Here is a 13305-nt window from a genome sequence, read left to right as displayed (position 1 = left end):
GTGGTATAGGATTTAGAACCAGACCAACCTGGATTCAAATCCTGTCTAGACCTCCAATGTTAGCTCCATGTTAATAGGCTCTCTAAATCTTAATTTCTTTATTAATACAGTGGTAATAATAGGCTCCCTAAATCTTAATTTCTTTATTAACACAGAGGTAATAATACTACCAGTAAGATGCTGCAGTTGACATTCTTGTATGAATAAATCTTGTTTGAGTAAAGAAATTGCTATGGACAGAGATATTTATGGGCCAAAAGGCATATGCAGTTTAAATTTTGGTAGTTGCTGTGATATCATTCTAAAAGGACTATCCTAATTTCTTTTTAAAAGAATTTTAAATCCTAATTTATTATTTTAAATAAATAAACTTATTTATTTTTAGTAATCTCTACACCCAACGTGGGGCTCAAGCTCATGACCCCAAGGTCAAGAGTCACAAGCTCTTCCGACTGAGCCAGCCAGGTGCCCTAGGACTATCTCAATTTCTATGGCACGAACTGTATGACACTGCCATATACCCTCTACAGAACTGAAACTTTTTAGTCTTCAATTTTGCCATTCTTATACCTGTTTTTAAATGTTAGCCATCTTCAAGTCTCTTTGACCTTTGTATCAAATCTGGTAGCATCTTAAACATTGGGAAAATATAGAGTAGCCCAGTTAGTCTTATTGTTTAGATTCTCCTCTTAATAGCTATTCATAGTTTTATGTAGGCTGTGTATTTGTTAGTGTGTGCCATTTATAAAATGGAGATTTCATGAGCTAAGGTCATTATACGTGTATATACATACATATATGTACATAAATTTATATCCATTTTTAGCTGATTATAATTTCAGTTAATCAGAATTTCCATGGCTTCTCATTAGTTTGTGGCATGTACTCTGGTTACTTTAATTCCACTATAACCAGAAAAGCTTTTTGTTTAAATTTTTTTTTTTAATGTTTATTTATTTTTGAGAGAGACAGAGACAGAATGCGAGTGGGTTAGGGGCAGAGAGAGAGAGAGAGACACAGAATCCAAAGCACGCTTCAGGCTCTGAGCTGTCAGCACAGAGCCCAATGCAGGTCTCGAACTCATGAACTGTGAGATCATGACCTGAGCTGAAGTCGGACGCTCAACCAACTGAGCCACCCAGGTGCCCCCAGAAAACCTTTTTGTTTAAATTATATATTAATATGTTTTTATTTCTTTGCAAGTACAAATCTATTCTAATATTTAGCACCTTATAGGTGCCTTGGTTTATCATTCTGAATATTCGTTATCATTGTATAGGCCATAGACATAGAAGATCTAAGCTGTTAGTATGGACTAAATCCATACTATATATAGTATGGAAGGGAGAAGTTGTGGTTCACCTTATTTTCATAATATTTGACTCTTTCTCTTATAAGGAAAATACTAGAAAATTCCATTCAAATTTTATTCTTACTATAATTGCACGTCCATTTGAAACTTGCTTGTAAACTAATATTTCAGTCAAGAGTATCCATGAGCTTTATGAAAATAAGTTAATGGATGTGATAATGAAATACATAATCCTAAAGTATAGATGTTGGCATGTCCTGCCTCACAAGCCAAGCTTGGACTGAATTTTCATTCTTATTCTTAACCAAGTCCACATTTAACATCTAAGACCTTTTTATGATCACCTTTACTGTAGATACATTGAATGGTTTTCTGTGACTTTAAAGAGCAGAAGGCTTACCTGGTCATTTTGAATCACAGAGGTTTAGGAAGTAATTGGTAGGCATGTGTTGATGGCTTTTATCCAATAGGTTCCTTATTTCTTTTAAAACTTAAGACAGACTCTAACTTACTTAATGTTGTTTTTGACTAGGAGGCTTATTTGGGTTCCATAGCTCTTAAGTTTATCAATTTGTTAAAAAATTCTTGAGTAGTATTACCAAAAATGCTATGACAATTAGAGATATGTGCATTACCTTCGGTAAGGGTCTGGTTCTTTGGGGGGCTCCATAGATGACAGGTATTGTTTTATTATACATACTAATATTGATAAGTAGCACTGTGGAACTTATATTTAGAACCTTGTGAAATATGCATAATACTTACTGGCTCCTCAGAAGGGCTTCATATCAGGACTCTGCTTGTGATCCTGATTAAGTCTTAATACTTTTTTTATAGAATCCCAAAACAAAAGAGCAAATTGAAAATCTGTTACGGAATGGGATGAACAAGGAGCTACGAGATCGTCTTTGTTGCCGAATGACTTTTGGGACGGCGGGACTTCGTTCTGCTATGGGGGCAGGATTTTGCTATATTAATGACCTTACAGTAATACAGTCAACACAGGTAGGTATTATAAAGTATTATGTATACTTTTTATCACTCTGTTTTTTTGCTTTATAAATTAGGTAGGCTTTCTAAAACAAAAACAAACTTTATGTCTAGGAAGGTACCTTCTTGTAAGTTAAAAAACCTTGGGACAAATGCTAACCTTTGCTCTTGCACAGAATTTATCTTATAAGTCATTTGTGTATCTTCAAGGTCACAAACTAACTTTCTGATTAAGAGTTCTTATGATTACCATTGTCAACTTCTTGACATTTACTTTGCCTTTGAAATCTTGACAGTTACTTTGCATTTGAAATCAGGACACAGATATTGAGATTTCCAATTAACATAAAGAAACAAATTTAGGAAAAAGAGAATTACTCATTTTGGCATATGGCCATTGATAAAGGTTAACCAGAATATTTGGAAAATTTAGTTGAAACTATTTCCCTTAAACATGGTTTTCTATATCCATTTGAGAGTTCTTTAAGACAGTGTATGATGTGATACAATTTATGTCTCCCCATTTTATACAACTTACCCTAGAAAAAAATTACTTCTTTTTCTAGTGAAACATTCTCACTGCTTCAAGGAACTATACTTTTGAAGCCAAAATGCATTTAGAATATACTAAAAATAGTTCTGGACTAGAGAATTGCTCAGTAGGCGTAATTCTAATCAATACTGTCAAACAGTAAATCATCCTTAGCTTTGTTCTGAAGGAATTCTCCAAAGGCAAAGGCTAGTGCAGAGGATGGAGTAGAAGGGATGATAAGATGACTAGACTACATGGGTAGGATATGTGCCACTTCCCCCATCCCAGACCCCTTTCTTCTCCTCGCCCCAAAATTCATCAGTTCACTCTTTTTAATATATTGGTTTCCTCATAAGCTTTCATTTTAAATGAAGATTCCTTGACTTTATAAAAAGGGGTGGAGGAGGTGTTTGAAAATAAATTTCTATGGAAGTGTAAATTTTTACTGGAGTTGAGATTCCATTGTGTGAAAGGGAAAAGCCAAATGGAATCTAATACTTAAGCCCTAACCCTTTTCAGAGTCTAGATAAAGGGGGATAAGACAGATATTTATACCAGAGAATAATAGGATGTTCTGTGAAGTTTTAGGATAGCATCGTTATTATAAATAAATTGGGGAAACTAGTCAACATGGGCTATATTAAGCATGCACATGTGTGCGCTTACACACACACACACACACACACACACACACACACATTCATAGGGAATGTAACCCAGGGACAGGGGGCAAGAGCACCTGGCTCTTGGGGTCCCAAACAAACCAGATTTGACCACTTGCCAATGACAAAATCCAAAGAGAGTGGGGTGGTGGTGAAACAAGACAGGAATTTATATCAGTGATACCAACACCGGGAAGACAGCAGACTAGCATCTCAAAGACTGCCTCCAAAGTGCTGAAAATAATTCCAGGTTTGTATAAGGAAAATGTGGGACAAAGGTAGGGAGGTACTTGCAGGTGGGCAGTGAAGGTCAAGTCGCTCATAGTCTTGCAGTCAATCATGTGGGTCTTGCTGGCTCAGGGTAGTCACAGTTACAGTTTCCATAAGGAGATGCTTTGCCAGCATCTTTGCTGAGTTAAGAGATTAGCTGGGAAAAAGAACTTAATCAATTAGGAAATTAGAGCCTAAGGTCAAAATGGAGGTAATTGAAATCCTCTTTGAGGAGCAGGTTGAAAAGAATAATTACACTTGAAAGAGCCATGAAAAAAGGGTCCAGAGGTCCCTGGGGCTTCATTTGGTGCTGCCACATAGTTACTTAGCAGTGCCTGCTATCCAGTACTTCAATAAATTAGTATAACTTAGTTTTAGTTGAATGAATCGCCTTGGGCAATTCATTAAATGGAGCTTCAGTCTTACTCTGTCACCTCTTTTTTTGAAGAGATATTGAAAGACAAAAATAGAAAAGGTATCTGCATTCTTTCTTTTTGGGGTCATGAGGATTAAATGTGGCAACACTTTTGATAATGGTTTTAAAGGACTATAAAATATGAAGTGTTATTTTCAGAGATGAAAGCATTTATTGAAGTTATCAAACCATAAGTTAGTTAAATGGTTTTAGTTTATCGTTGTGATATTTTCAGTATTCAGTGCTTCGCTTCTTTTTTTGTCACCAGTGACTGCATATTTTCCTACTTTATGAGATTTTCTTTCTGTGAGATTTTCAAACTAAGGAATTACGAACAGGATCAGCCATCTTAAGAAATGTTCTGATGAAGGTTTATGTTGCTGATTTAAAATGTTTGTGTCATAAATAGGTCAAATATTTTGGTTGGCTTCAGTCTTATGATTTAGCAAGGCCAAATATGGTCAAAATTCTATTCTCTAGAGCCTTAAGACAAGAAACAATTTCTTTTGGGTCTTCTGACAGTATTTTTTTCTTAGCATACTGACTCTCTTGTCCCCTCGTTTTCCCCTAATGTTTTATGTATCATATTGGATTTAATAGTTACTTAATTGATATTTCTGTGGTATTAAATGAGTCTGAAATTACAGGAAATAAATCTTTGTCATCTCACATTTGAGGCTTGAACAGTATTGTTCCCAAATCGGTAAACATGAGTATGAAGGTGGAAGCCGGTTCCCTATGAGCCGATAAACTGACCACTACACATAAAAATAATAGATTTTAAGTTGTGGAAAATGGAGGTATTATTCAGGAACTAATCTTTTGTGTTTATCTGCTCCAGGGAATGTACAAATACCTTGAGAGATGCTTCTCAGACTTCAAGCAGAGAGGCTTTGTCGTCGGGTATGACACCCGGGGTCAAGTAACTAGCAGCTGCAGCAGCCAGAGGTACGGCGTTAATTGTTTCAGAGATTAAGTTGGATTGCGATAGCCTTAAAAAAAAAATTAACAGTAGGATTTCTGAAACAGGAAACTGTCAAATAGAAATGTGATCACATGCTGATGTTTATTTTAGAGATGAAATAGAAGCATTTTAAAAAGAACGCTTAGGTTTTACAGGCAGGATTAAAATTTTTAAATATTTAGAGTTAGTATTTAGAATGATATCATAGTTTATGTTATGATTTTAATACTTTGGCAAAAGCACCAGGTAGGAGTGATTAAATAAATTGTATTCTCGGGGCACCTGGGTGGCTCAGTCAGTTGAGCGTCCGACTTCAGCTCAGGTCATGATCTCTCGGTCTGTGAGTTCAAGCCCCGCATCGGGCTCTGTGCGGAGAGCTCAGAGCCTGGAGCCTGCTTCGGATTCTGTGTCTCCTTCTCTCTCTGCACCTCCCCTGCTCACGCTCTGTCTCTCTCTCTCTCTCTCACAAAAATAAAATAAACATTTAAAAAAAAATTGTATTCTCTCATTATAATCCCATTTAATTAGTTTTAGGTGATTTTCACACATAGTCATGAGACAGTGATACTTTTTTCCAGGGGTTACTTATGCAATTGTGTTTATCAGAGTCTCTTATTTCACTTTCCTGCATTCTTTCTGCCCTTTTCAGGTTTTATTTCTTAGTAAAGGAGCCATCAAAAGATGATTAAGGAAAAAGGAGGAAATTAAAAGATCAGTTCTGTTTCTTATTAACTTCCTTTTTAAAAAACCTTATTTATTTAACATTTTTAAGTTGGAGCATGAAGTTTAACTGCTGATTATAAGAATTGGTTATATTAGGCTACTATATGTTCAGAATAATTCCAATATGAAACATTTATCTTGTAGAAGGTTAGGTTTTAAAATCTATGATAAGCTAAGGACTGAGTGAAATCTCCCTCATTTTTTTTTTTTTAGACTTGCTAAACTCACTGCTGCAGTCTTATTGGCCAAAGATGTTCCTGTGTACCTTTTTTCAAGATATGTTCCTACGCCTTTTGTAGTAAGTGTTTTATATTATTGATTGTACAGTTTGTTGCCGCAAATTAAAAAAATGTCTTAAATCAACCAGGATTCAAATATTTGTCATGCTTACAGTTCTATATTAAGTGACATGAAAGACCAAAGGAAGGGAAACAAAGTTTACACTGAATTTATTTTCATTCAACAAGCATGTGTTGAACCACCAAAGAATTTGATCTATAACGAGATAACAAGTTTTAGCCTATTTCTGTCTTAATGTCTTCTCCTGTTACTCAAAGTTATTCCTAGGTCAAATGTGTAAGTAGGTGGAAAGCAAAATGGAATTATGGTGTGACTGTTTTTTCAGCCATATGCGGTCCAGGAGCTCAAAGCAGTTGCAGGTGTGATGATTACTGCTTCTCACAACCGCAAAGAAGACAACGGGTACAAGGTAAACCTTGGACTCTTGATCTTTGCTTATTGTATAGTTCTTATTTTATTTAAATAATATGTGCTGAGTTATATTTTCATCACTGAGGAGCAGGGTTAGATGTTGGGGACAGGAATATAAAAACATGAAGGCCAGCCCTTGAAGGATGTGTTTCCCTAATGGCCCTATTACTTCTCAACGTGTACTACTACAAAAATCTCTTCAGTGGTCTTTTTACTTCTAGTATTCTACTGCCTTTGATTTCCCCATCCTATCTCAAACCCACCCTGTCTACATTTTAGAAACAAAGTCATACTGAGAACTGAGAACTTAAAGAATGAATGGGAGTTTGCAGGAGGAAAGCCAGAGGAACAGTACCTCTATCTCACTCTCCTTTTCCTACAACCTTCTACTGGGACTCCCCATTGGCTGTAGGATCCATTTGATGTGTCAGCCTCCATGGCAGAAAGCAGGGCAGAGAGGGGTGAAGAGCAGCAAAGAGAGGGTACAGCACAGTATTGAGCCAGTGTTTGGGGCTCCTGGGTGATGAATGCATGATCTTATATTTGTTTTTCTTCTTGTATGGGAGGTCTTCAGGTACACTGAACTCTGTTTTATTAGGGAAAAGAAGATTTAGTACTAATCTATGGTTTTGGCTCTGGCCAGCTAAATGGGTAGTGTTACTATGCACAGAGGCAGAGAAGAAGCATGATTAATTCAGTTTGGGACATATTAAGTTTGAGGTCTTTGTGGGCCAACCAGGTAGCAACATCCGGTAGGTGACTGGATGTATATAGATCTTCTCTGGGGAGAAATCTAAGGTTAAAGTTACAGATTTGGGGGTTATCATACATATTAGAACATATAAGAATATTTGGAAGTCTTTTAGTTGGGTGAGTGGCCCAGAGACAGTATATAGTAAAAAATAGGTACAAAAGGGATCCCCAGGGAACACCAACTTTAAGGAAGGCAGAAAGAAGAAGAGCTGAGATAGAGGATAGACCAGGGGAGATTAGTGCCATAAAAACCAAAGGGATAAGAAGAGAGTTGCAAGGAAGGAGAAGTCAACTGTCAAAGAGAGCTGAGAACCCAGATCTCTCCACTGAGCATCAGATCAGATTTCTAAATCCAGCTATCTACCTGATATCCATTGGGATGTCTAATAGACATTTCAGAATTAGTGTCTCTCAAATAGAGGTCTTAATTCCCCCACAACCTGTCACATGCACACCCAAATTTGTTCCTCCCTGAATCTTCCCCACCTCTGTAAATTGACATTATCAGCCACCCAAACAAAGACCAAAAATAATTTTTATTTATTTATTTATTTATTTATTTATTCATTTATTCATTTATTTATTTATTTACTGAGAGAGAGAGAGAGTGCATGCCATGTGCTCATGAGCAGGAGAAGGGCTGAGAGAGGAGGGAATCCCAACCAGGCTCCACACTTAGCATGGAGCTGATCCTACCCCCCACCCAGGTGCCCAACCAGCGCCCCCCAAAATTATTCTTGATTATTCCTTTTCCTTCACTCCTAACATTTAACCCACTAAAAGACTCTACAGATTCTACATTTAAAATGTATGTTGAGGGATGCCTGGGTGGCTCAGTTGGTTGAGCGTCCGACTCTTGGTTTTGGCTCTGGTTGTGATCTCACAGTCAGGAAGGGGTCTGCTCCGAGCTGAGCATGGAGCCTGCTTGGGATTCTCTCTCTCCCTATCTCTCTACCCGTCCGCCACTCTCTCTAAATAAGTAAAAAATAAATAAACACACTTTAAAAAATAATAATAAAATACAATAAAATAAAATGTATGTTGAATATATTTGCTCTGCTCACTTCTACCTCCACCGTCGTCAAGCACTTTTATCTTATGTCAGAGCCATGGCATCCTATCTGGTCTCGTTCTGGTCCTGTTGTTCTCCCTGAAATCCATTTGCCACCAAGCAAGCAGATGATTTTTTTTTAATATGAAAAGGTCATGTTACTTTCCTTCTTAAAATTCTCCAGTGGCTTCTCACTCTTCAAATAAAATCCACACTCCTTACCTTGGGGTTTCCAGGACTCTGTCTCCTGCCTACCTCTTCAACCTCATTTCATTCATTCCTCTCCTGTGTTCACTACATTCCACTCACACTACTGTTTCTTTCTGTTCCTTTGGTCCTCCAGTATACCAAAGCCTTTCCCACCTCTGAGCCTTTGTAATTATTTTTTCCTCTGCTTGGATTGCTCTTCCTTAATCTTGCAGATTTGCTTATTTTCATCCTTCAGATTCCTGCCCAGATGTTATTTCCTTGAAGAGACCTTCCCAAGCCATCTTATCTGAAGTGACTTCCCTCAGTGACTGTCTCATCATCTTGTTTATTTCCTTTACAGAACTTATCACTGTCTCTGATTATCTGCTTTCTTTAGGATGAATTGCTTCTTTATTGACTTGTTTGACCTTCCCCAATCCCCTTCCCCAATATAAGCTCAGGGGTGGAAGGACTTCACCTGTTATAGTAGTCATTCCTGGTGAACGTATTTGTCACATAGTAGAGCCTCAAAGATTTTTTTCCTTAAAATATAAGCACGATATAAAAAGGATAAAAGTTAAACAGTGTAAAAAGTTAAACAGCCAAAAGTACCTCTCCCATTTCTTTCCCCCAGTACCTCTATTCAGAAGCAAATATTGTTTCTGGTTTTGTTTCCTCCCAGAGATTGTCTATGCATGTATAATTATATATGTATTTGTCACTCCCACGTTTTTTTCCATAAATGGGAGAGTGTCACTCCCACATTTTTTTCCATAAATGGGAGAGTACTATATAGTGTTCTACACCTTGCTGTTTTTCACACAACAGCATGAAACAGTCTTAGAGATCATTCTTTCAGTTGATCAATTGATAGGTAGATAGGTCTGCCTCATTCCTCTTTAAAAATCTATATAAACGAGTCCTGGTTTATTTGACCAGTCCTCTGTTGAGGAACATTTCATTTGTTTCTGATCTTCTGCTACTCATAAACAGTGCTACAAAGAATGTTCTACATATGTCTTTGTTCATATGTTTTTTGTTTTTTGGTTTTTTTTTTTAATTTTTTTTAGCGTTTATTTATTTTTGAGACAGAGACAAAGCATGAACGGGGGAGGGTCAGAGAGAGGGAGACACAGAATCCGAAACAGGCTCCAGGCTCTGAGCTGTCAGCACAGAGCCCGACGCGGGGCTCGAACTCACGGGCCGCGAGATCATGACCTGGGCCGAAGTCGGCGGCTTAACCGACTGAGCCACCCAGGCACCCCTGTTCATATGTTTAAGTAGATTTGCATAGTCAGTATAGAATAGTTGGTTTTTTTTAATACGAAATTTATTGTCAAATTGGTTTCCATACAACACCCAGTGCTCATCCCAACAGGTGCCCTCCTCAATGCCAATCACCCACTTTCCCTCCCTCCCCACCCCCCATCAACCCTCAGTTTGTTCTCAGTTTTTAAGAGTCTTTTATGGTTTGCCTCCCTCCCTCTCTAACTTTTTTTTTCCTTCCCCTCCCCCATGGTCTTCTGTTAAGTTTCTCAGGAAGAGTGAAAACATATGGTATCTGTCTTGCTCTGTATGACTTATTTCACTTAGCATAACACTCTCCAGTTCCGTCCACGTTGCTACAAAAGGCCATATTTCATTCTTTGTCATTGCCAAGTAGTATTCCATTGTGTATATAAACCACAACTTCTTTATCCGTTCATCAGTTGATGAACATTTAGACTCTTTCCATAATTTGGCTATTGTTGAAAGTGCTGCTATAAACATTGGGGTACAAGTGCCCCTGTGCATCAGCACTCCTGTATCCCTTGGGTAAATTCCTAGCAGTGCTATTGCTGGGTCATAGGGTAGATCTATTTAGGATAGGGGTTAAGACTATGGGTTGGGTTTAAAACCTGCCTCTGCCACTCAGAAGCTTTGTGACCCCAGGCAAGTTCTTTTCTCTGTGCTTTAGTTTCCCCATCTGCAAACTAGGGGGAATAATAGAACCAATGTCATAGGGTAAGAGTGATGATTAAAGGAGATACTGCATGCAAAATGCCTAGTATAGTGTCTGGCTCCAATAAATGCTCAATAAATGTTAGCTGTTGCATCTATTCTTTTTTTTTTTTTTTAATTTTTAATGTTTATGTATTAGAGAGAGAGAGCACGAACGGGGGCGAACAGAGACAGAGGGAGACAGAGAACCCCAAGCAGGCTCGACACTGTTAGTGCAGAGCCCAATGCAGAGATCGAACCCATGAACCATGAGATCATGCCCTCAGCTGAAATTGGGCCCTCAACCAACTGAGCCACCCCAGTGCCCCAATTGCTTTTATTCTTATCATCTTATAGCTGCATTGTCCAATATTGTAGCCACTAGCCACCTATGGCTTTTGAACATTTAAAATACAACTAGTATGAACTAAGATACACTGAAAGTGTAAAATACACACCGGATTTCAAAGGCATAGTAGGAAAAAAGAATGTAAGATGTTTAATTAATTTTATATTGATTACATGTTGAAATGATAATATTTTGGATATATTGGGTTATATAAAGCATATTACAGTTAATTTTACCTCTTCCTTTTTCTCTTTTTTAATGTGGTTACTAGAAAATTTAAAATTACATAAGTGGGCTTGCATTTGTGGCTGACTTTATATTTCTATGACACTGTTGATCTATAGGATAAATTCTGGAAGTGAAATTTTTTTTTTAATGTTTATTTATTTATTATTATTATTATTTTTTAATATATGAAATTTACTGTCAAATTGGTTTCCATACAACACCCAGTGCTCATCCCAAAAGGTGCCCTCCTCAATACCCATCACCCACCCTACCCTCCCTCCCACCCCCCATCAACCCTCAGTTTGTTCTCAGTTTTTAACAGTCTCTTATGCTTTGGCTCTCTCCCACTCTAACCTCTTTTTTTTTTTTTTTCCTTCCCCTCCCCCATGGGTTTCTGTTACGTTTCTCAGGGTCCACATAAGAGTGAAACCATACGGTATCTGTCTTTCTCTGTATGGCTTATTTCACTTAGCATCACACTCTCCAGTTCCATCCACGTTGCTACAAAAGGCCATATTTCATTTTTTCTCATTGCCACGTAGTATTCCATTGTGTATATAAACCACAATTTCTTTATCCATTCATCAGTTGATGGACATTTAGGCTCTTTCCATAATTTGGCTATTGTTGAGAGTGCTGCTATAAACATTGGGGTACAAGTGCCCCTATGCATCAGTACTCCTGTATCCCTTGGATAAATTCCTAGCAGTGCTATTGCTGGGTCATAGGGTAGGTCTATTTTTAATTTTCTGAGGAACCTCCACACTGCTTTCCAGAGCGGCTGCACCAATTTGCATTCCCACCAACAGTGCAAGAGGGTTCCCGTTTCTCCACATCCTCTCCAGCATCTATAGTCTCCTGATTTGTTCATTTTGGCCATGGAAGTGAAATTTTTTTGAGTCAAAGGGATATGAAAGAAAATTTGTCATTCTCTACTCAAGGTGGTTATACCAATTGATACTCTCACTAACAATGTATACCTTTCATATTATCAAACTTTTTGGTCTTTACCAATCAGGTGAAAATGTTAGGTTTAATCTGCACCTGTTCTGTGAGTGAGGTTGCTCATCTTTTCACTTATTTACATGATATTTGTGTTCCATTTCCTGAGAAGTCTGTTAAAGGTTTTGTCCATTTTTCTCTTGGGTAATTGCTCTTCTTCTTAGTGATTTTTGGGAACTCTTTATATGTGAAAAATAACTCTTGGTCATCTGTTTTGCAGGTATTTTCCCCCATATCATCATTTGCCTTTTGACTTTATTTATATTTTCCATGCGTGGTATTATATTTTTTCCACTTGGGAAAAAATTATTTTGACATTTTTATTGGTATCATATTTCATTTGTAGATTAATTTAGGCAGCTTCAATGTGTTTACAATTTTTATTGAGTCTCTTTATTCGTGAACAGGATGTATCTTTCTGTTCTTTCAAGACTTCTATTATATACTCTAGTAACATTTTAAATATTTTTTTAAATTTATTTATTTTGAGAGAGACAGGGCAAGTGGGAGAGGGGCTGAAAGGGAGGAAGGGAGAGAGTCCCAAGCAGATTCCATGCTGTCAGCACAGAGCCCGGTGTGAGGCTTGAACCCACAAAACTGTGAGATCATGACCTGAGCTGAAACCAAGAGTCACACACTTAACTGACTCAGGCACCCCTTAAATATTTTTGATAGATTTTTCATATTTCTTTTGAAGTTTGTTCCTGGGTATACTTTGTTGCATGGATTCTTCTGTTATTGAATCAAATACGGATACTTTCTGCTATAGATTCAGAAAACCCACAAAAATGGTTTAAGCTGATAGGAGTTTATTTTTCACACATAAAGTCCAAAGGTAGGTGGCTACTGGCAGAGTTCTGTAGCTCAGTGTTGTTGGGCCTGGCATCTCTGCAGTTTTTTGGCCTTTCTCACCAGTGTGGACATCATATAATGGTTGTAACTCTAGGCATCACATCCATATACAAAGGCAAGAAGAAATGGGCAAGGAGAAAGGCCAGGAGCTTTTTGTCATGTTTTATAAATTTTTATGGTGAGTTTCTGAAAGCTATGGATATAGGCTATGGATAGAATCTTTTTTATGGCTTGGACTGTGGGAGGATCACTCAGATTAGTTTTTGGTATTGTTTTTTTAATTTCTTTAGAATCCTCAGGAGTTTCGCTGATGGGGAGCAAT

General features: G+C 37.5%; 1 protein-coding gene across 1 annotated transcript in view; it reads left to right on the top strand.

Moving 5' to 3' along the window:
• PGM2L1 (phosphoglucomutase 2 like 1) overlaps positions 1–13305 on the top strand; it is a 50959-nt gene that overhangs the window by 17987 nt on the left and 19667 nt on the right. Inside the window, exons 2-5 of the mRNA XM_078433095.2 lie at positions 2150–2317; positions 5023–5129; positions 6082–6166; positions 6494–6577. Coding sequence (XP_078289221.1) covers positions 2150–2317; positions 5023–5129; positions 6082–6166; positions 6494–6577 — 444 coding nt within the window. The remainder of the gene's footprint in view (positions 1–2149; positions 2318–5022; positions 5130–6081; positions 6167–6493; positions 6578–13305) is intronic.

The sequence above is a fragment of the Panthera onca genome, chromosome D1 (assembly GCF_046562875.1).
Source record: "Panthera onca isolate mPanOnc1 chromosome D1, mPanOnc1 haplotype 2, whole genome shotgun sequence".
In the NCBI taxonomy this organism is placed as follows: Eukaryota; Metazoa; Chordata; class Mammalia; order Carnivora; family Felidae; genus Panthera; species Panthera onca.
This window is presented reverse-complemented; position numbering and strand designations above follow the sequence as displayed.